Below are 22,994 nucleotides of genomic sequence, written 5' to 3'. Positions count from 1 at the left end.
TTTCATAAGGTGGCTGCTCTGTCCTGCTCTGCTGCTGTTCCTGCAGCTTGTTGCTACTGGAGCAATTGCTCGTGAACCTACACTTTGAACTCTGCTTTGGCAATTCTACTGATGTTGTTTTTTCCTTTAAGTTGGACCAATTCCTTCAGTTCCCCAACCTGTTTCTCAGCATGGCTGTGCAAAAAACTGTACTAGCACAACAGAGGGAGAAATGCACCACAGCTGGTACTGCTTCTGGTCCTCAGGTGTTCTGAATACAGCTTGTCAGGTGGCAGGAGTCTTAGGCTGAGTGTAACTCTTTGGTTCAAGTTTTAAAGTTGCAATATACATTAACAATTTAAATGTTTACTTGTATGGTTGGACTCGGTGATCTTAAAGGCCTTTTCCAACCTAAATGATTCTGTGATTCTATGATAATAATAATAAGTACTGGATTCTACTGAGATGGGATTTGTTTATGAAGTCATTTTAGGAACATGGATGTAAGGGGTTGATCTGAATGTCTGAGGGATGGCCAAGGGCAGGGTGAGGATTCTTACTAGTGTGTCACTTTCTTCAGCAATTATTCCTCAAGATGGTCAAATGACCAGAAACTTGTAGCATGAACTCTACCTCAAGGCTCTAGTGATTCAAGACCAGTTTCAGTGTGAGAGAACATAAAATATCTCTTGCTCTTCAGGAACATTGGCTGTTTAAATAAAAAAAAAACAACTTGTTTCAGGCTTAAGTACAACCCTAGCTCATGAAGGTGTTATATGTAGGACTTTTGCATGTGTCTGAGCCACATGTGCTCTCAGGGTGCAAAAATGAAACTGATTTGGGGAAATAATTCAAATAATACCTACGCATTTGGGATCTCTAAGGTTGAGGGTTGCAAGTGTGACGGCTAAGGTCCAAATTCCCAGTGAGACACACACATACAGATTACGTTTTTTGTAAATCCAGTCTCTTATTTGACAGAAAATAAAGTACAGGAACTTGAATGTATGAGCATACATATTTTATTGTAGGGTTCATTAAAAATAGTTGCTAGTAAAACAAGATTTCCAATATGAACAAAGAATCGTATCTTCAGTCAGTCCTCTATTATATTTAACAATTCTCAATTTGATCAAGTAGGGGCTGTATCCCCAGGCGTTCCTCTGACAAAGACGTCCCTTGGCATCTGGAAAGTCTTCCGGATCCAATTAAAACTTAAAGAAACTTTAAGCAAGGGTGACTGACTGAAGATGGAAGTCTCTGAGAGTGTTAGGAAAAGAGAAAGAAATGGTGTGAGAGAGGGCTTCATTTTCTCTCTTGAGTAAATTGAGAATTATACCTCTCCTTAAGTTCTGTGGTGAGTGGAGCCAAGGTCCCTGGGGTCTGGTTTGGACCTGCTTGCTTTCCTTTCTTCTTCTCTCTTGCTCTCTTTTGCTATGTGCAGACCACATATTTATATGAAAAGCTTACAAAGATTCTTACGGAGTCATTAGATTTGCGGAGTCATCTTAGATTTGCATGTGTTGTGAAAAAGGGGTCCTTAACTTAAAAGCTTAGTTTGGGGCATGACCAGCAGAGAATAAAGGGTTGCTGTTAAATGGGCAGAGTCAGGGGAGCAGTAGATGGCTGCTTCTGGGAACAAAAGGGAGGCTCCAGAGAGCCATTGCTGCAGAAATCCCACTCCGAGCAGGATCATGAAGAGCTAGCCGCTCTTCCTAGCTCGCTCTAGGTACTAGGAGTTGTCCACAGGAGGAGACTGTATTACCATGCCTGGAAGGAGAATTGCATGATCATTCCTTCCTGTCCCAAGCCGATCGTAGGTATTGTGATCCCTGAGCTGGCACCAGAGTGTCCGGTTGCTTCAGAAGCATTTGAGATTGACTGCCAGTCAAGCCCATTTAACTCTTCTTTATGGCTAACAGCTTCTGCCTGACCCACGCTCAGGCACGGCTGGGCAAACCTTACTGGTTTCACCCTTGCAGCTTCAGATCTGGCCTTCTGCTTCAGCCAGCACGACTGAGTCAGTGGACTGGCTGTGCACAAGCTGCGAACTCTATGTTACAAGGGACTTTTTGGCACTGTGATATTAAATTATGATTGCAAGTATTCTGCTTTTTTCTCTTAAAGATTGGCGTCGTGATAGAGAAAAGAGAGATGATCATGATGAAGTGTGCAGCGTGAGAAGTGACAGTAGCAGTGTTCGAGGGTTCTCCAGAGGCCGAGGAAGAGGCCGAGGCCGAGGAAGAGGCCGAGGCCGAGGAAACCCTAGAAGTACGCAAAGAAGTAGATGCTTAGCAAAAATTTTAAAACTGTTTATAATGTTATTCTTTGCACATGAAGTAAGAGTTACCTCAAAAAAATGTATCCTGTAACTTAATATAATTAAGTAGCTTGAGTCTTTTTAAAATGAGATGCTGAAAACCAACAGTAAAATAGCAGTGTGATTCACGCCTTAAAATATTTGTGTGCTGGACTTTAGTATTGTTCATTATCTTTCTTTTATGTTCTCCTTTATTTTGAAGTGAACTTTGACTATTCGGTTGGTTATCAAGAACTGTATGGTGAAGGAACTGACCAAGTATTTCAACCTGAGCTTAATGCTAGTGTGATGTATTACTATGGTGATGGAACAGGAGTGCAGATGTATCCTGTGGATGAAGCACTTCTCAAAGAATATATAAAACATCAAATGTAAGTAGATTGTTCAATGTGCAAATATTTTTAGAGATCTAGTTAAGATGAAATGACTCATTTCAAACAGTGTTTAATCCTTATTATCTATATAAAGATGGAGATTAAGGCATTTCAATTTAACTTTTTGATTTGACCGTTACCAGTGTCAGTTTGAATTTATTCACTAGTGGGGTGGAAAACTTGAGTGATGGGGAGGAATTTTAAGGAAGCTGTTCCGCATCTTGTGCTGTAGCCTGGCTCTAACTCGTATACCTGCTTTATTTATGGTACATAACCCTCTTTTTATGTTGTCATGTAATTGAGATATGGATGTCTCTGAGCTTGTGCTTTTGAGTACTGTTGGTCTGTTTGCCTGTAAAGCTCTTCTTGGGTGATGTAGCTAGACGTTTCCCTTATTTGCTCTCAATTTCACTTTGAGAAGTCTTGTTAGTTTTATGTTTTCAGAGGGTCTCACCTGAAACATTTAACTGAAAGAGAGTAGTTTTGCAATGATACTTGATTTTTCAATAATCTGAAATGTTTACTTTCTCGTGTACACCATTAGGCAATGAGAAACCATCTGGAAGACTGATTATCACCAGGAGACAAGTCAAAAAGGGCCTGGAAACCACTAGTTCATTTTAAAGAGACAGTTTCCACCACTGGCAGATATTTCATCTTCTGTACTCGCAACGGCATTTCTCTGCGATGCCTTTGTGGTGGTTTTTGATTGCCCTTGTATTCCGTAAAGCAACTTGCTTATTTTATTCTTGCTTCTTTTGTTACAGTTGACGCAAAAAGGAAGAAAAAAGCCTCTTTAAGGGCAGAAAGTATCTGGCATGTGGCTATCAACTTCAAAACTTCTATTGCAGTCTTTTTTGTTACTCTTGCTGCCAGGCCCCTATGAGACCTGACAGTGGACATGTACCCCCATGTCAGGATAATCGGCCTGCACTGTCCTCAGACAAGTGAGGGAGGAGCACAGACACTCCACTGTTGGCCAGATTTCTGGGCATGCAGTGTAGAATCCAGACCTTCTAAGGTAGGACATGATGATGTCCCCCTCTGCTGAGAAAAAATGTCAGTTACAGCATTGGTCACATCTGACTTCTGGTTATATTTGTATTTTATTTTAGCAACAAGAGGTTGGCAGGTGTCAATAGAAGACTTGGCATGGCTGGCTAACCAGGGCCGTTGGTTGCTTGTCTGATCTGAACTCCTAAGGCAGTTTGATTATGGAGTTTGCTTTCCGTGAGAGAGAGGGAGATTCTTGAGCAGGTTTAGAACGTAACTTCATTATTTTTATGCTCCTTAAAAAAAAAAAAAAAAAGGCATTTTTTATCTATTCACTTCTTTTATCACATTAAAAATGATGGGAAACAGACTTTATTCATCAATTACATATTACCTACCTTCTAAATGGGGATGGTGGTATCTGCCTTTCATGATTTAGCTATAAAATATTAAAGTGACTATGCCGAAGAAGAATACAGAATAAAGCTACACAGAACTGTTAGGTGTCAGAGTTCATTATGGAGCCCAAGATAAATCAGGATATATTAAAGAAGTGAGATTGGTTTGAATCCTAGTGAATTGATGAATTTTAAAACAGTTTGCCTGCTTAATAGGAAAAACTCCTAGAGACTGTGTCTAACTGAGTTGATGTGTAATTACAGTAACAAATATGCTGCTATCAAGCACCAGCTTGATGTACAAGAGAATATTTGTATTACATACAAAAGTATCTTTTACATTTTTAATTACAGGCTGAGGTTGTCAGCCTGAAAAGTTTCAGTGCTTAGCAACTCCTCCGTCTGCAACATGCAGTAGAACTCTATTTAAAGTCCTCTTTCTTTAAAAAATAAGTAAATAAAAGTTCAGACATGCATCCAAGTCTGCATCAATTCAAGAATAAGCAAAGGGACTCTGAGGAAAATGAAAAAGAAAAGCTAGAGGGGGTGCGTGTGTTTAGGTTTGTCCCTCTACTTGGAGCAAACTTGTGCGTTGTCTTCATTTATCATTAATGGTCTTTCACGTTCCTTTTTCTAGAGTGATGGACATCAAATGAGGCAGTTTGAGTCAAGTTCAGTCATTGTCCATTTCTGCTTGTGGAATTTTTAACTAGGTGAATCGTTACAAGATTTTACCTTTACTGTATGACTGTAAAGGTAACATTAGTAAAATGTTGATATATGGCTTTTGTGCTTGCTTATCTTCTAGATTGGGAGGGGGAAAGAAATGTAGCAGTTCAGAACAGTAAATAGGATGTTCTTGAAAGAACCCTCTTTGTACACAGTTGCTTCACTGGTCCGTTTGCTTAGCTCTGAGTAAGAGCTTAATTCTCCAAAAGCCTTATTCTCTTCTCTGCTCTGATTTAATGGCGATGTTTTCATTTGTCGTATGTCTTATTGTCCAACTTTGAGATTTTATATTCATTCTGTCTTGGAGCTGAGTGTTTCATATAGAGAGCTTTTGCTTCAAATTTCTTTAGCTACCAAAAATTAGAGAAAGAAATGGTATTAAACTTCTCCTCGGATCAATGACGGCATCAGAGTCCTCTCCTCTTGGTAACTTTGGCCTTGATCCCAACTTCAGTGGAGACACTTAGCATTTTACACTTTGTTGAAATTAGAATTAACTTTATTTACATTTGCATGTGTTTTTTTCTCCTCAGCATTTTAATGCTCTCTTGTTTTATTTTTGCACTGCCTCTATTTTTGTATCATAGGATTTTAATTGCTCTCCATTAAATAATTCACTGCCTACATTTTCCTGAACCTGATGAGTAGTATGTCTTGGATGTAATATGCAAAATCATGGTATGATGTGTAAAATTCTGTGAGAGGCCTAGATTTTAGTCGTCGTGATTAATTTTTTTTCCCCATTCTTTTTCATAGGATGTTTTCTCATTCCCTTGCTTTGTGTGACAGATCATGATTTGAATTCCTTACTTTTTCTGTTCACTAAGTATAAAACATCTTGACACCCTGATCATTTCATAGAGCCGCTTCATCATTTAAGAAGATTTGTCTCTCTGCTATTTCTTTGTCCCTCGTCTTTCTTGTTCTGTGGTATTGTCAGATTCCTGAAGTGGTCCTTGTCCCTCTTTATCCACTAAACATAATCTCTTCTTCTAGACTTTACCTTTTTCCATGAACTGTTGTGCCTTTTGGTACAGTTCCATAACAAATACAACGTTACTATTTTTGTTTTCTCATCTTCCCACAAGCATGCTTGAAGTAATGATTCAGAGTACATATATGTGCCTCAACACTCAGATAGGATACTTAAACCTTCTAATGTACTGGAAACTGGGAAAAGAAAAGATACAGTTCAGGATGAAGGTGCACTGATACTGCTGTGTGGGGGAATAACTTATGCCCTGACTGTAAGCAGTACTTGTCCTTCATCTATATGGAGGCTAAGAGAATGTTGTTTCCTTCTGTTCATGTAAGTAATAAGGGAGGGGACGGGTGAAAGAAAAATGGAGCATAGTTTTTCCTTATGCAGTTCATATATGCAAATGTAACAAAGCTTTGATTTACACCCCTATGTGCTGTACTGGATCATAAGTCTTAACATGTCGAGCGCGCATGCTGTTCTGTAAGCCTTGCTTATAACGGTACACCTGTTGAAAGAACGATTTTGTTGATCACAAAGTAAGCTCTGTTTTTAATGGAAGACTTTAACAAGGAATCTCTGAGTTGCTATTTTAGGATTTTCTTTAACCTATAGTAGCCTCATATTTGTATGTTTCTTTCTACAGTGAGTATTATTTCAGCACAGAAAATTTGGAAAGAGACTTCTTTCTGAGGAGAAAGATGGACCAACAAGGATTTCTGCCTGTTTCATTGATTGCTAGCTTCCGTCGGATGCAAGCTCTGACTACAAATGCTGCACTCATTTTGGAGGTAAAATAATTCAGAAGTACGTATGTAGAAAGTTGCTTGGTTAATTTTGTACTGACGTTTTAAGTTAGTGTTACGAAGTTAAGGCTTCTATTTGCAAGGACAAGGATTTTATAGAGAGGCTATAAATGGCAAAGTTTGTGGATTTTTTTTCTTTTTTGGATGGTGCTGGATATGTAAAGTTTTTAAAGTTACAATATTCTTGTCACGCAGGCCCTGAAGGACAGTACAGAAGTTGAAACTGTGGATCACAGGATAAGAAAAAGGGTTGATCCAGAAAAGTGGCCAATTCCAGGTCCTCCTCCATGCAGTCTGCCACCGACTGACTTTTCTCAGCTTGTCAATTGTCCAGAATTCATACCAGGCCAAATTTTTGGCTCACATACTGGTAAAGGATTTATTTTATAGAAACATAAGTTTAGGACTGTCTGTCTAGCTTAGGAAGTTTGCCTCTTGATACTGATTTCATAATAGAGGTTGTACATTTGGTAAGGGTTTATTCAGCTGATTGCCTGTCAGCCTTGCAGTTGCCGAGTCACGTGGCTGGCACGGCTGATGTGAAGTAGGTAAAAATGTCTCTTATGTGTTACGGCTGTGACCATTCTCCAGGGTGTAGTATGATGGACTACGGTCCTTTAGGTAGTAGTAGTAGAAGTAGTAATAGTAATCTTAAGTTAGTCATGAAATCGGCTTCGTTTTGGTAGCAGCTGAAAGTTCACTCTATTTGGTGCATCTTGGTTTTGGATGGGGATCTCGTTCACATTATTAATAGGGAGATGGGTTTGTTCGCTGCCAACCTTTGGCAAGGAAATCTTTTACTAAAACGTTGGCTGGAATTAAATGGGAAGAATGAAGACTGAGTTAGGCACCCATCCATAGAGCTAGAGGATGGTGTGGAGAAAACATGTCCATAATGATGCTGCCCTTGTTTTCTGAGTAACACATCATTTCTCTCAGACTGTTAGAAACTTTCCATGTAAATAAGAATTGCTAGTATTGATCTTTTCCTGAAATGCTGAGTGAACTGTGAAAAGCTGTCTCCTAAAAATGAAAAGAAATTCTCCTGATCGGTGTGATATTTAACCAGAGAGGTAGAAAAATGGTAGCTGTAGTTAAAAGACAGATGAGTGAAACAATTAAAAAAAAAAAAAAAAGGCAAACAACAAAACAAACAAACAAACAAACAAACCAACACACCACAGGAACCGAACTGCTGTTTTCCACTGCTAGAGTCTGCACCGAGTTCTCCAAGAATGGGAAGCCTGCTGAGTCCAAAGGAAAACACTGAAACGGGTAATTTTCAGACAATGTCTAAAGGATTGTCTACAAGTTTGCCTGATTTGGACTCTGAACCTTGGATAGAAGTGAAGAAGAGGCATCGTGCATCCACAGTCAAACTAAAGGTAAAATCAAAAACCTTTAAGTTATGTTTAAATAAACAAATGCAAAACGTGCCGACTTTCAGATTGTACTCTAAAACAAGATTTTTCACGTCTTAACTTATGCAATGCTTGATAAAGCAATACAGTTAGTGTGCGTACTTCTTGCTCTACCAGACCTAGAATAACTAAGTGCATTTAAAATCCTGATCCAAAGCTCACTGAAGTGAAAAGGAAATACTGTGGGGTTTTTGTTGGTTTTTTTTTTTTTTATTTTTTCTGCTGAGGGACAGTTGTACCTGTTGATTATTGAAAAATGTATTGTAACGTGCATTGAGAATTGTTCTAAAAGCTTATGGCAGAATTATTTAGAACAGTAATTTGCTTCATAAACATCTGAAAGTGGCTGTATTGTTTCTAATTCCAATACATTTGTTTATTGAAAATGTTCTATCATGTTTTATCTGTCTCCCATTTGGATAATCACTATCCAATTCAAATATAAAATGCATCACCTTTTCCAACTTAGGAAAGTGTTCCTATAGCTGTTCAAACCTCAGATCAACAGCAGCCACCCCCACCTCCAGAGGAACAAGAACAAGAAGAACTTGATTTTTTGTTTGACGAAGAGATGGAACAAATTCAAGGTCGGAAGAATAAATTTACTGAATGGTCAGACAGCGATTCCGATTATGAAATTGATGATCAGGACATAAACAAGATTTTGATTGTAACACAGACACCACCACATATGAGAAAACATCCTGGTGGAGATCGTACTGGCAACCATGTATGCCGTGCAAAAATTACGTCAGAGCTTGCTAAAGTTATTAATGATGGCTTATACTATTATGAACAGGATTTGTGGATGGAGCAGAGTGAAGATGACACTATGATGAAGGTAAGTGTTTTCATTTTTGACCTGAAAACCATGCCTGTCCAAACAGTTCCAAAATTAATTTCAGCCATTTGCTCCGTAATTGTAAAATGCTACACTTTTTTGAAAGAAAAATGACAGTAGTTGAATTTACAGGTCTATTGAATTCTCTTTATTTTGATAATATTGTAAACAGTTCAAAGCAAAACCGGCAAGTTTTTCTTGTCACAGATTTGACCAAAACCGCTGAATGAATATTTTTTTAGAACTATTTTTAACATTTTGGAGATGGTTCAACTCTTCCAGTGTTTTCTTGTTCTATGAATAGCTTGTTTCGTAACGTTTGCAAACCCCTGCCATAGGGGAAGAGGGCGCGTTTCTGAGGCGAGATGGTAAGAGAGGAAGGTAATAGTCATTTTAAGGTAGTTTTATGTTGAGGTTCTGTTTACCTTGTAGCTTGTTAGAATGATAGCTCTGTGAGCAAATGAAACTTTGGATTGCACACCTTATTTTATTATGGAAACCTTTTTATTTCTTAGCCTGTACATGGGATCCTGTCTTTGAGGCTTTCAAAACTTTAGAAGGAGATTGTCAGCGTTGTTTTTTTGTTTGTTTGTCTGGTTTTAAGATTTATTTATTTATTTTGAAAATTGTTTTTTTTTAATATACTAAGCAGCCGTAACATTACAGATGAGTTGAACTCCAGCACTTCGTAGGCAGAGGTCAACGTGGCACACAGCAGTCCTGTCACTTACTGCTCTTGGTTTATTAAGAAACCCCTTCTTTTGTGTGGGCGAGCCCAGTGAGTGGCGTATCTGTAGGCAGCCCCACTGTATCACTAGCAGATGATATGTGTACAGAAATACAAAGTTAGCTGAACGCTAAGTGGTGAGGGGCAGGAGCTTTAGCTGTGCACGAGGGCAAAGTTGGGTTGTGGGGCGGGGGGGAAGGGTCAAAGTAGCTTAAAGGACAAACGGAGCACGGGGGTACAAAAAAAGCGCTGACAAAGATAGAAATGAATGTTGAGAATAAGAGCAAGAAGTAAAGGTAGAATTCGGAATATGGAGTTCTTATTACCAAGGAAATGAACTAAGAAAACCAGCAAACTAGAAGAGGGCAGTGAGGAAATAGCACACAGCAAGAGAAAATATTTTCTTTTTTGGTTGTTGTTACCTTCTTAACAATGATTTAAACACAACTTTTCACACACAGCATGCACGCACACGCATGTCCCACCCCACCTTCAGCTGAGCAGGGGCACGAGTGATTTGAGATGCTGCCACACTCTTGGAAAACCCCATCCTTTTGCAGTGTAAGCTACCAATCAAAAAAAAAAAAATGACGAACATTTTATTTACAAATACTGGCTCTTCTTTAGGCCTGAGGAAGGGAGCAGGGCTTCTTCTGCTCCCCTAAATTGCTAGGACCTTCCTTGGCACATTTACTGCAGAAGAAGAATGGGTTTGGGCTTGGCAAGGGACAGGATCTCAGTCATTTCTATTCCGTATTTGTCTGTGAAAATTTGCATGTAGATGGCCTTACCTTCCTTCCTTCGCCCATTTGTTGGCATAACTGTTTCTTTTAGCTAGCGCAGTGTGAGCTGCATGAGGTTATATACAGGATTCACAGCAACTTTTTTATGTGTGCTAGAGACTCCTTCCATCTTCCTTAAAAGAAATCTGTACTGGCTGTGTATGAGTAGTTGCGTGTCAATTTTGGCTTGCTTATTTTCTCTTTTATGAAGTTCACCTGTTTCTCAGGATGATATCTGTTATTGTGCTTTGCGTTTACAATTTGTTTTCTCTAATTCAGCAAGAGATTGAGAACTTTAAGAAGCTAAATCTCATTAGTAAGGAAGAATTTGATAATCTTGCACCAGAACTAATTGCTGATCCAACCCAAGAAGTTCCTCCAGGGTTACAGAAAGGTAAGTAATATGTATTTGTTCTTAGAATCTCTGTAATAAAGAACAATTTTGTAGGTGTTTTAACTCTTTCTGCCTGTGTAATATTTTAATTTTAGTTCAGTCGGCAGTCTGAGGGGCTTTTTCTTTGCTAATTTTTCAAATTGTCAGCTGTTCATCAGTAGCGTGCTTTCCATTGAATTAGAAGAAGCTGGTACTCGTACTTTTCAGGATATGTATGAGCATCAATAGGCAGTGCCCTATTCTATCGTGACTGTAGACCAATGCCAGGTGCTTTTTGTGTAACTTGGCATTTACAACATGTGAAGTAATAGCTAGTGATGTTGTGAAACATTTTGTAGAAATCGGTGTTTTTATGGGAAGCGGGGATAGAATGAAGTGAGATTACGAGAATTTTCTACTTGTATCATAACCTTACTGAGCAGTCACAACGTCCAAATCTCATCTTTTGAGGTATTTCTGATATAGTAGTGTTACTAACATTTACTAAGATACCTGCTAATAGCATCTTTAAAGTAGCTGAAGAAAACCGCCTCACCAAAAAGCAACAATGTAGTTACCCTTTCACCAATGTTTATTTTCCATTACTTTACTAGTGTAGATACATCAGAAAAAGCAGGTAAGAAAGAAGTGGGTTTAAATTTTCTAGCAAAGACATGCTTGAAACATAATTTCGTAGTTTTGAGCAGTTCATACTGCTTCTACGCCAAGTGCTTGTGTTAATTTGATTATCCTTTGCGGATGATGTAGTTCACTTGTATCTTAAAGGCCTGTTTCATTTCTAGATACTAGGGGAGCTTAGGCTTTGAAATCCTAAGTTCCTTTTGAAAATGAATGTTTTCTCCTTCCTGCCTACAGATTTAGCAGAGGAGCTAGCTTGTAATTTGTTAAATATTGAAGTACCTCCAACAGCAGCAATAGCGCGATCGCTGCCAACAGCCGTTCCAGATTCCCCCTGTGTTCGCCCTGGCTTCACCCCGCAAACACCTCGCACCCCGAGGCTACAGGATCCCAATAAAACACCCAGGTTCTACCCTGTTGTTAAGGAAGCACGATCCATTGATGTAAAGGTAAATGGAAAGACATACTGGTTTGTTTTTTTGGTTTTTGTTTTTTTTTTAAACCAGAACAAGCCTATGAAACTCATGTCTGTGCATATGATTTAACAAGAAGGAAAAGGCAAAAAATGAAATGCTTGTACTTTTTTTTTTTATTGTTTATTGTCAAAATATTTACCATATTCATTCTTTTTTTATTTCTATAAAATGATTTCTGAGTTTTCTCTGTAATATTTCTTAAAAGTCCGTGCTGAAAAAGTGTAATGTCTAAAGATTTTTAATCTGTTACGTAAGACTCATCCTTAGGTTATGAAACTGGAGTGTTGTGACTTTATAATGTGTTAGGAAGAATATAAGTTCTTTAGAACTTTTGTTTTAAGAGGGAGAGACTGAGTGAAATCAAATTAGGGAAATAAATACTTAATCTACTTTCTTAGACTCCAAGAAAAAGAAAAACACGACACAGTACAAATCCTCCCTTAGAATGCCACGTTGGTTGGGTGATGGATTCCAGAGACCACAGGCCAAGAACTTCCTCTGTGAGGTAATTTTTTTTTTCTTTTTGTCATAGAAAATCTGTTTGTAGTGTCATTAGTTCTCGCTGCTAATGGAGAAATAGGCTGTGATAAATGACAGTTTATAAATACAGTGGAAGCAAGAAAAGAGCAATCAAAAAAGACAAAAATGTAGAATACAAGGCTATCTGGAAGTAAGCTCACTAGACTGACTATGTTCACAGTGTTGTTTGATCCATGATGTAGTAGCAGTAATATTTCCTGAAGTACTGATGTTCACTTTAGTGATTTTTGCCTTTAAGTGGTCATTTAAAATCAGGCATTACAGTAATGTTTAATTGTCATCATCCAAAACTGCCTGGTTTTGACATATTAGCACAGAATATGATTTTCTTGAGGTGATGTTTTCACCCAAAACCAGATGACCGGGACCCCAGGGGTGCCCTGTGGTGATCATCAGGTGACTGTACTATTCCGACAGCTCTTGCGTAGATCAGAATGGTTGAAAACTGATGCTGTAGAAGAGCACTGTTTGTAGGACAGAAGTACATCGGGTTTGTGTTTTGGTTTTTGTTTGGTTTTTGTTTTGTTTTGTTTTTTTTTTCTTCAGCAGTTCCAATGCTTCGCCTTCAGAAGGAGCTCCACTAGCAGGAAGTTATGGGTGTACCCCAAATTCTCTTCCAAAATTTCAGCATCCTTCTCATGAACTGTTAAAGGAAAATGGCTTTACTCAACAGGTGTACCACAAATATCGCCAAAGGTGTCTAACGGGTAAGCTGCTAAATGCGCTTCCTAAAATTTTAGGTAGAAGTTACCAGCTGTCGTCTGATAGCAGTTTTCTCCACATTGTTCCTCATCCTTAATTTTTCTTGGGAAAAGCAAGCAAAATTTATTTGATTCTTCTATTTTATGAACTCTGCTTTCCATTTAACTTTCCATTCCCTGACAAAAAAATTGCCCTCAAATTTCAACTTCAGTTACTGGAAGATCTTGTGTGTCTATTACTAATGGAAAAGCACTTGAAAATATTCTGCTGAAAAATTAAAAATAGCTTTTTTTAATTTTCCTTTCTCTTTTCTTCCAGAGAGGAAACGGTTGGGAATCGGCCAGTCCCAAGAAATGAACACACTTTTTCGTTTCTGGTCCTTTTTTCTGAGAGATCACTTTAACAAGAAAATGTATGAAGAATTCAAACAACTTGCTCTAGATGATGCAAAAGAACACTACAGGTATTTGCTTTTTCCTGGAAGTTGAAAACTGTTGAGGTCTTACCATTCGTTTTAATGACTGTGAAGTTTACATATATCTGAAGTGAACATTTTTAGTATTGGCTTTGACTCTTTGTAAATCTTTAAAATAGCAGTCTGTATAAGTTATTTTAATACCAAACATCTGTTTGTATCTATCTGTGCTTTGCGGATAAATAGCTAAACGTGCAGCATTTGCTGACTTGCAGTCGGTCCCGAATTCTACAAAATCCTGTAACTTGTTGACCATGACAAGGCAGCTCTATACTTACTAACACGCGTAAGAGTCTTCCTTCCACAGGTGAAGACATTTTTAACCTCATTCAACTTGTTCAAACTGCTTCTTGCCTTCCAAAAATACCAGAAAAATGACCACAAAGGAAATTACCGCTGCTCCTTTAGCTCTTTGGTATTCCCTTCCTTCTACCCAGTTCCCCTCGCCTCTGTTTCTCTTGGCCAAAGAGACAAGGTACCCCAACATCTTGAATGCCAAGTGAGGAAGTCCCAGCTATGGAAATCCTGAAGTTTGGATATGTTGTCTGAGACCGCAGAGCGGTAGCTCCTAGGGTGCAAAGGTGGCTTTAATAATACCTTGTGTCTCTGCTCTGAGCTTTCTTGATGCTTTGTGGTTATCCAAGGATACATTTACCAGGAGAAACTTCAGAAGGCTCTTAAGGGGACTAAGGTGGCAGCAGATGAATGCAGAACAGAAGGAGGTCCCTGCTGCCTGGAGGCCCAAGGCAGCGCTGGTGGCAGTGCGGTAGCCAAAGCCAGAGTGCTACTAAATCCTGAGCCAGAAACCCTGGTGCTGGGAGCTGAAAGGAGACAACGACCTGCCCTACCCATCGGGCTTAGCCCCGACGGTGGGTTAGGCTGACTTTTGGTTCGACCCACTCTGGTTGGTTTTATGTTGAAGCTGTGTATACAAGCATACTGAAACAGTGAAAGCATTCGTCTTTGGTTTGTATGTGTGTGTAGCGTCTGTAGTTCATAAGTTGAAACTGTGGGACAAACCTCATTTTCCTAAGTCAGTTTTGATTCTTTGTGAAGGTATTTCAGAACAGTAGGTCAATAAAAATTGATGTTTTTTTATGAGAAGGGTAAAATGAGACTACACCATTTACTTAAATGCAAGGAGAGACTGAAAACTTCCATCCTTCTGAGGAATGAGGAGCGTATGCATAAGATTTTTGTACCTCTTTGTTCTGTTACAGGTACGGATTGGAATGCTTGTTTAGATTTTACAGCTATGGCCTAGAAAAGAAATTCAGGCAAGAAATATTCAAGGATTTCCAAGAAGAAACAAAGAGAGACTATGAAGCTGGTAATTATCATAGGCCAGTCGCTGCTCACACCGGGGTAACGCTAGCTGGGAGATAATCCTAATTCCTTGGCACCGAGTTGTTAACTTACCAAAAAGCAGCTTTTGTTCATGTTCCTTTTATCTTACGGTTCTCTTAAACATATAGTTACCAGTGAATAATTAAGTTTTTAATTAAATCTGACCTTTGTAAATTGGTAAAATTATCTTTTTCCGTTATTAGGTCAGCTATACGGACTGGAAAAATTTTGGGCTTATCTAAAATACTCTCAGCACAAGACTCCAGCCATTGACCCCAAACTGCAAGAATACCTTAGTAAATTTACGAGACTGGAGGACTTCAGAGTGGATGTAAGTTTCGATACCTATTTTAAAGGAATATTTGGCGTACGAATATTTTTACTGCAAGGTAAACTGAGAACAGTACTTCATTTCCCAAAAAGGCAGCTTTACAAATCCTGTCAATGACTAGAAAAAGCATGATAAAACCCATGAAATTCAAATGAGAAATGCAATTTTATTCTAGACGTTCTTTTTTGAACCAAAGCATATGGTGCTGAGGTGTGGTGGCTAAAATGTAATGTTGATCCATTTTCATTGCGTAATGAAATAAATAGCAAAAAATAGCTTCTTTGTCATCTGGTAAGACTGATGACTTCTATACCGTTTAAGAATTTGGCAAATGAATTAAGAAATGCCAGTTGGGCATTGATGAACTGTGACAGGCACTGTCCTTGCTGAGACTTCATATGCCAAATTCAATGTATCCTTCCTGTCGAATGCTGAATTCTTAAACTGTGTGATTCCGGAGTACGGTGCTGCCGTGCTTCTCGTGATTGGGTTATGGTGCTCTGTGTTACCATCATCTTCTATAGTCCTCCATTTTCTAGGAGTTGTGGCACACAGTTGCGCAGTGATGACTAAATAACGCTGTAAGGCTGTTCGAAGTCCTTAGGATGTCGTGCACTTGCACTTCCAGCTAAGCAGCCAGGAAAGCTTTAGAATATCATCAGCGAGTTGTGAATAACTAAGGTTACTAGGCCTAGCTACGGGCCTCATTATGGAGTGCTCTGTCTTTTTTGACCCTTTCAGTGTATGAAAAGGCAAATATCTGGCCTTACAGAAAAACACGTAACAGGTTGCCAACGTTTGTTTATTTGCAGCCTCCTATTAGTGAAGAATCTGGCAGAAAGAGACCGGTTGCTGCAACAGGTGAGGATTCAGGTCGTCGCAGACATCACTCTAATTCTTCTAAAACACTTCTTGCCGCTAAACCCACGGCTGCCTGTCAGTCCCAGGCACTGGGAGACGTTACCGGTGGGAATACCGCGCAAGCCTCCGTAGGCCATAGCAGTGCTGCCACAAAATCTATAGAAAGCGATGTACCAGAAAAATAGACTTGAGACCAGTTTGCGCCCTTGAGAATCAACTTCTACATCACTCTCTTAATTCGGAGACCTTCAAGGCGAGCCAATCTAATCATGATTAAGAATGTATGGAAGACAAAGGATTGGATTCTCTTTTTTCACAGGATTTAGTTCCAAAACACTACCCTAGGAGAGTTGCTCTTGGTTTTGGGATCATCGGAAGGATCCTAGGGAAGATTCTTTGGCTTCAGTATTGCTTTCCTCGAGCTTTTGTTTACAAAGAACTGCATTCCTTGCATATGCAAAAAATACTTTGGGGATGCCTTACATTTCAGCTCGTATTTCTTAAAAAAGGTATGATGATACACCCGTGTTATTTACTGTGCTTTCTTTACCCAGATTTTCCCATTATTTGTATTTTACCAAAGCAAAAAAGATTAAGTTATATGTAGAATTTTAAATGTAAAGGAAGGATCTATGTGATTGGTTTGCTCTTGAATCTAGCTACTAAAAAGTATGGTTTGGTGCAAAAGCACACTCGAGAATGTGCAGCTCTATATGAAACTGCATTTCTTGATTCTATTTAAAGACATAGGTTCTATTTTTTTCAGGGTCTCCATAGTTAGTATTTTATTAAGTATGGAGTTTGAGTGGACATAACTGGGATAGTTTTGCAGGTATTTCCTTCAGTACTGGTTCTTAATAACTCAAGCAACAGAAAAATACAGGAGCAAATGGATCTGTTGATTTCACAGTGTCTTAAATTCACATACAGGATCTACAGTTTGTGCAGGTAGTTAAAATGGCAAACTATTCAAATTATTCTCAGCTTGAGGGGTGTCTTCATTTGAATTCTCTTATGATTATGAAGTACTCTAACAGGAGAGGCAGAATTTTTAATTTTTTTTTCCTCCATATTTTGAGTAATAAAAATGAGTTTGGAGGGAAACAAAGTATTCCTTGTAAATTTTATTTTTTTGCTTTATTTTGCAATATCTGAATGAAGTTCTGCTTAAATTGTGCTAGCTAAGCCCAAATAATTTCAAACAGGTCTAAATACAATTTCACTGAATGTAAGTTATTCAAATACAAGTCCATTTCTGTAGCTGAAAGATGGGGCTGTTTATATCCTGTCATTTCTTATTAACCTTCATTACTTTGTTTTTAAGGACTCAAAAAGAACTGAGTGGGTAACTTCTCTCTTCCAAGGGTGGGCGAGAAGAATTTCAGCTTCTGTTAACTGCAGAAAAGACGTCAGTTAACTTGCAAAGTTAAAAAAGTTATGTCTAGCACAAATGCCTTAATCCACAAAGGTGTCCTAGCTGAGTGCACAGCCGCGTTCGGGGTTTTAAATAACAAGTCCCTGAATTTTTCAGTCATTGTCTTGTGAATCTCCATGAAACAAATTCTGAATGTTTGCATTGCAGAGGAGTCTGCGTTAGCAGTGGCCTTCCCAACAGTTAATACAATTTCAATACAAAATTGAGCCTTTTGTAAGTGGCCTGTTCTAAATGAATTTAAATGGACACATACCAATATTTTAAGTATTATCCTATAAATATGCTGAAGTGACACATCTCAATCCTGTGTTTGATCCATGCCTTTTGCTATCCAAGAAAATGATGCGAATGTAAATTTGGATTGAAATTGTATATACAATAGATTTAAGGTATTTCCTTTCACTTTTTCATTGGAAAATATGCAGATTAAGCTTCTAGTGTCTGTAATTTTGTGATATCTTGACAAATTTTATAAAAACAACAACAACCAACCCTAATAGTGTTGTATATCAACTTTTTTGTTTCCCCAAAGCGTGAAGAAAAACAACTTGAAAGAGTGTAAGGCTGCAGATGTGCCTGTGAATTTCTGTTGCCTCTGGTGCACTAAGGGATCAGGGAAACCCAGCCCGGTAAAGGCTGAAGTGGTTCTTGGAACGTGAGCCAGCTTGCTTCAAGTTCAGTATTGATTTATTGCTTTCATATGACTGGGTGTTTGTCAAAGACAAATATGACAGGTGAATGATAAATAGGGCTGAAAGCAAAGAGAGTGACTACTTTACCTGCTGTCTGTCCCGCTGGCCTCCATAGGGACAGTGTCCCTTTACTTAGGTTGACAAGAACCCACCCAAGCCTGTCCACAGCTCTGGCTACCTTTCAGCAATGCCCCCTTTCACTTCCCACGGGCTTGAATCTTCCCTCCCTCCCCTTGCAGATAGGTGGAAAAGCCAATACTTTTACTGCTGTTTGCACACTGAGCTGAGAACAAAACCACTGAATTGCAGAATAAACCCCAAAGCCGTTGCTGGCTAAGCAGCTTGTTTCTCTGTATGGCTTAAAGTGATTAATCACCTTTTAACGACTGTTGCAGAGCCGTAAATTTGTCTTTGAACGTGCATGTATTTGTCCGACATCCTTTCTGATGCCTTTTAGGTCCATTTAAGCCAACCTTCGATTTGCCTTTCTTAAGACTGGTTGTATTCTAACAGTAGTCTATTGCTGAACACTTAGCAAGTCTTAAACCTTTCCCTGTCTAAAAATTCTCCCGTGTGCTTATTAAAGAACTTTGTCTAGGTTTGCCTTCATTTCTTCTGCTGAGAAATGACTGTACAAGTATTTCAAAACGTTACCCTGCCTAAACTCGGTCAGATTTTTCTTTTGTCATGCTCAAATTATTGGATTCTCAAGGCTTTTTAAAAGGGAAGGAGGACTCAAGATGGCTCTTGTTCCTGAGGGAGACCAGGTGACGTTTTCCTATGAGGAGCAGCAGTAGGCTGACTGCATGACTGCTGCTCCTGGAGTTGAACAGGGACTTGGGTTTCTGTGGGAGATAAAGCATGAGACTGAGCAGAAGCCAGTTTGTATTCACAGCAGCCCCTGCCCTGCCGACGCCGCTTCAGGCATCGCCGCGGCACTGAGGTGACAAACTACACTCCCTCGGCTCCAGATGGAGGAAGAGACTGAGCGTTAGCCGATGTTCTTTTACTGACGAATCCCACAGCGATGCTAGGCTCCACTCGTCATCTTAAAAGCTTCCTTCTCTGCTGTCTTCAGCCTAATTTTTTTTTTTTGGCAGGGAGGAATGCAGTTCCCTTTGCAACTTACACCTCCACAACCTTCCCTAGGAAAATGCAGCACACAGACCAACCCCAAACTGGATTTAGAGCTTTTAACTTGTTTAAGGTAGTGTTGCTGTATGGCCTAAGTAACAAGAAACTTCAGAGTACAACTTAAATGACAACATTATAACATTTTAAAGTAAATGTTATGATCTCTGTTACCACTTCTAAGGTAGTGCCTTGGCTCATCCTTCAAAGCTGATTAGTTGAGGTTTCTTTCTAGTAAAAAAAGAATAAATCATGCTTTCAAATGTGTAAAAGCAAGAGACGGTGATTCCACCCTGTGAAATCTGTGAAAGGGGGGCTGGAGTCAGGTAAGAGAAAAGGAGTTTGTATACAAACAGTAACTGAAAGCTTGTGGTCAAGTGACAAATCCAGACTTGCCCTTGGCACTTCGCACCTCCAAAAGACTTTATTTTTAGACGCTTACAGAGTGTACGCTTGTAGGCTTTGCCAAGTTACCTAGAAAACTTGACAGGTTGGTAAAATATGATTGTCACAAAAAAAACCGCTGGTAAATGTTGTTAGCAGAACGGGGACAAATTGCTTTGCTCATGAATTTTGCAGGAAGGTTGCAGTGCCAGCCTAGACCTCTATGAAACACGTTAAACTTGCTGCCTCCTGGTCCAGGAAAAAAATACACAAACCCACGAGAATCCCCAAAGAGGAAGGGCGAGGAACACTTTGGGTTTGTTGTTTGGGTTTTTTTAAAGTTTTTAGGTAAACAACCCTTCACCTGCATTTGAACCAACCTATCAAAAGCAAGCGCTTAAAACCCAATCTGTAACCAGTCACCTTTAACCATAAATTAGAAGCCAGCGGAAGGATTTGCCGGTAACATTCATACTTAATTATTTATTTGGTTTCCATGTTTAAGTAAGCCTTCAAGGCCAGATTAGATTATTACTCGTGTTAAGTAGGAAAAGGAGTGAATAGCCAACTGTACAGCTGCAATTGCATCATTCCCTTCACGCCTGAAAGAGCAGTCGGAGGACAGCGGTGGCACGGTTCTTCCCCACAGCCTGCACGGCCGTCTGCAACGTGAAAACGGGAGAGAACCAAGACTGCAGGAAGGACTCCAAGGCCCCGGGGCTCCATCACAAACACGCTCCGAGCTCAATAAATGAACTTCAGCCACACCTCAGTACAGAGTTGCTGAATTAGTGAGTTAGACTTCATGAAAAACTACACAGCTTTGTCCTAAAAAAATAAAACCACCCCCAAAGCGGAGCCAGGAAGACCGTTACGTTCAAAGCACTAGGTCTTGGTCAGTATTTTGCGCTATTCTACACAACAACGCCTGTGTTTCCTGGAGGAAATAAAGCCCCACAAACTTTTATTGTAGAGAAAACAATTATCAAAGGGACTCAAAGTGTAAGTAAGGTTTAACTATTCCTTGACCTTTACAATGAAGATAGTAAAACCAAACTTAAAAAAAAACCCCACACATTAGAAAATAGCTTAGAACTAAGATATTTAAAGAGAAACAAGATCAGAAGCAGAGTGCCAAACTGTTTTACATGCTGTGTCTGACTCTGAAGGATAGAAAATTTAAACCTTAGCCAAGGAAAAGTAGATGTAGCTCAATAAAAAGATAAAAACAAGTACAAGCACGTGAAAGGATACTTCTGTAGGCCCTAGTGGAAATTCAAGATGTTCAGCTCAAGTAACAACATGGTACCTTTTTTTAAAAAAAAAAAAAAAAAAAATCAGAAGTCTTAAAAATAGATTTCCTGCCATAATAAAGCATTTTTGGGGAAGCGGTGTACAAATGAGGCAGAAGTGTCAAAACAAATGACTACTCAAACTAGTTTATGACTTGTTTTCCTAGGCTAACCTGGAAATGTATTTTGTTTCTAAAGATGATGAGAAATACTCCCTTCAAGCCCCTTACGTTGCTTAAACAAAACTGAACGCATTGTCAGTATCAACCTGCCTGTCATTTTAGTTAACGGTGAATTTTGACCAAGTGATGGACACAAATGGTACAAGGATGAACGCCTCCATAAAAATTATTATATTAATTGCACTGAAGTTTTGATATTTCTGATGTTATTCAAAATTATTCTTTGTGTCAACTTGTTATGAAAATGAAAGCTACAGTGTGATTTAAAGCACTTTTTTTTCAGTTGTCGCTTTAAATCACTAGTGACTTTGTAAGTGAGATAAACGAGGTTAATTTAGATCCACTAGACATCAAAACACAGGATTACGTCTATGCAACATACTGCTGCCATGGGATCAGTTTTGTATTCTTCAGTTACCATTAAGTTGCTTCAAAGCAAAACTCATCCTTTCCCCACCTTGCTGTTTAACCAGTCTTAAATCATAAGAGTAAAAATTTGAGCATTGTTCTTTTAAAACAATTAAAAAAAAACCCCCAAACAACAAAACTGCTTGTAACTTCACTGTGATTAAGCTTCACTGCATTTCTTACAGCCAGGGAAAGGAAAAGGGAAAGGCTGCACGTGGGTTAGGAAGTCAGGGCATGTGCAAACTACCCGTCTTTCTCCAGTAGGAAGTTTCTACACGAAACAGCTACAAGCACGATACACAGCCAACGCTACAGCTACGCCAGCTGTACCAGTACTCATGGCGCCAAGGAGTAAAGAGCAGAGTAACTCACGGCAAGCGTTAAGAACCGCCAGCCGTGACTTTGTACGGTAGACGCTGTAGCACGTGCATTTTTGTGTGGAAGCCTGGGAAAAAAACCTATTTATCTGGTTGTCCTATCTGCTAGTTGGGTAAGCCGCCTTTTCCTGCTCCACAGCTGTACGCATCTTGGTGCCGTGAGGTTCAACAGCTGGCGCAAAAGCTAGAAGTGAAAGGCACGCTTTAAGTGAAGTGTAGTGTAAAAAGCTTTTACAGCAAGATTGTCAAAAGAAAAAAAAAAAAAAAAAAAGATTCCCTTGTGAAGCATCCAGATAAAGAACTGGTGCTTAGGTACTCCTAGCTCCTGTCCTATGCACGAAAGCTTTCCTTTTATCCCTTGGTAGCTTCCATTGTTCCATCTAAAACGTGTATTTTTGTGGTTAGTCACACTAACACGCCCAACATTTCAGCAGCGTTAGCTGATTAGCAGACACTTACATTACTAACGTGCAAACCCAAGTCTGGACGCTGCACCGATGCTCAGCTTGTAAGGATGGCACCTAAGCAGAAACCAGTGCTTTACGGAATTACAGGCAGTGGCTGAACAGCCGCACAGCTAACCGGATTGTTCAGCCTCTACAAGAACGGCAAGTGTAACCTAACGCCTATGGAGAAATGGCTCCACTTCTGTTACTTCTTCTGGGATAAAACTATTCTGTTCCAAGCTTGGCTATGCAAGGAAGAGAATTCAACCTGCCTTCTAGGACACGTAAGTTACACGTGATTCAACGGAGGGTTTTTGGTTATTTGTTTCATTTACATCAATATAAATCTCTCCCAGTCAAACAGTAACAAAAAGGAGGTAGTCCCTGGAATTTCCCAATTTCCAGTTCAACAGAACGTATACATAGAAATCTGTTGGGGTAGGCTAATCACAGGTGAAGTCTGCAAACAGAGGTACGGATGAAAGCCATAAAGCCGCAAGTCCGGAACTTAACAGTGTCACCGTTACAAATTTAGCAGAACAGACGGTGAAATT

General features: G+C 39.3%; 1 protein-coding gene across 15 annotated transcripts in view; it reads left to right on the top strand.

The window, feature by feature from the left end:
• LARP1B (La ribonucleoprotein 1B) overlaps positions 1-22,994 on the top strand; it is a 44,517-nt gene that overhangs the window by 15,482 nt on the left and 6,041 nt on the right. For 4 of the 15 annotated variants that reach the window (XM_087737993.1, XM_087737995.1, XM_087737996.1 and 1 more), the window contains 14 exons: positions 2,107-2,250; positions 2,502-2,670; positions 6,419-6,563; positions 6,774-6,948; positions 7,791-7,963; positions 8,469-8,840; positions 10,629-10,743; positions 11,599-11,810; positions 12,236-12,342; positions 12,924-13,084; positions 13,398-13,542; positions 14,775-14,884; positions 15,105-15,232; positions 16,045-18,019. In XM_087737993.1, coding sequence (XP_087594119.1) covers positions 2,107-2,250; positions 2,502-2,670; positions 6,419-6,563; positions 6,774-6,948; positions 7,791-7,963; positions 8,469-8,840; positions 10,629-10,743; positions 11,599-11,810; positions 12,236-12,342; positions 12,924-13,084; positions 13,398-13,542; positions 14,775-14,884; positions 15,105-15,232; positions 16,045-16,278 — 2,390 coding nt within the window. In that variant the 3' untranslated portion in view covers positions 16,279-18,019. Of the gene's footprint in view, positions 1-2,106; positions 2,251-2,501; positions 2,671-3,460; positions 3,695-6,418; positions 6,564-6,773; positions 6,949-7,790; positions 7,964-8,468; positions 8,841-10,628; positions 10,744-11,598; positions 11,811-12,235; positions 12,343-12,923; positions 13,085-13,397; positions 13,543-14,774; positions 14,885-15,104; positions 15,233-16,044; positions 18,020-18,060; positions 18,203-19,320; positions 22,725-22,994 lie in introns of those variants that run through there. The other 11 variants (XR_015700152.1, XR_015700150.1, XR_015700149.1 and 8 more) reach the window with 9 other exon arrangements.

Source organism: Nipponia nippon, unplaced genomic scaffold (genome assembly GCF_047370975.1).
Source record: "Nipponia nippon isolate SJK-2023a ecotype South Korea unplaced genomic scaffold, ASM4737097v1 scaffold_6, whole genome shotgun sequence".
Taxonomy (NCBI): Eukaryota; Metazoa; Chordata; class Aves; order Pelecaniformes; family Threskiornithidae; genus Nipponia; species Nipponia nippon.
The sequence above is the reverse complement of the archived record's forward strand: the minus strand, read 5'-3'. Positions and strand labels throughout refer to the sequence as shown.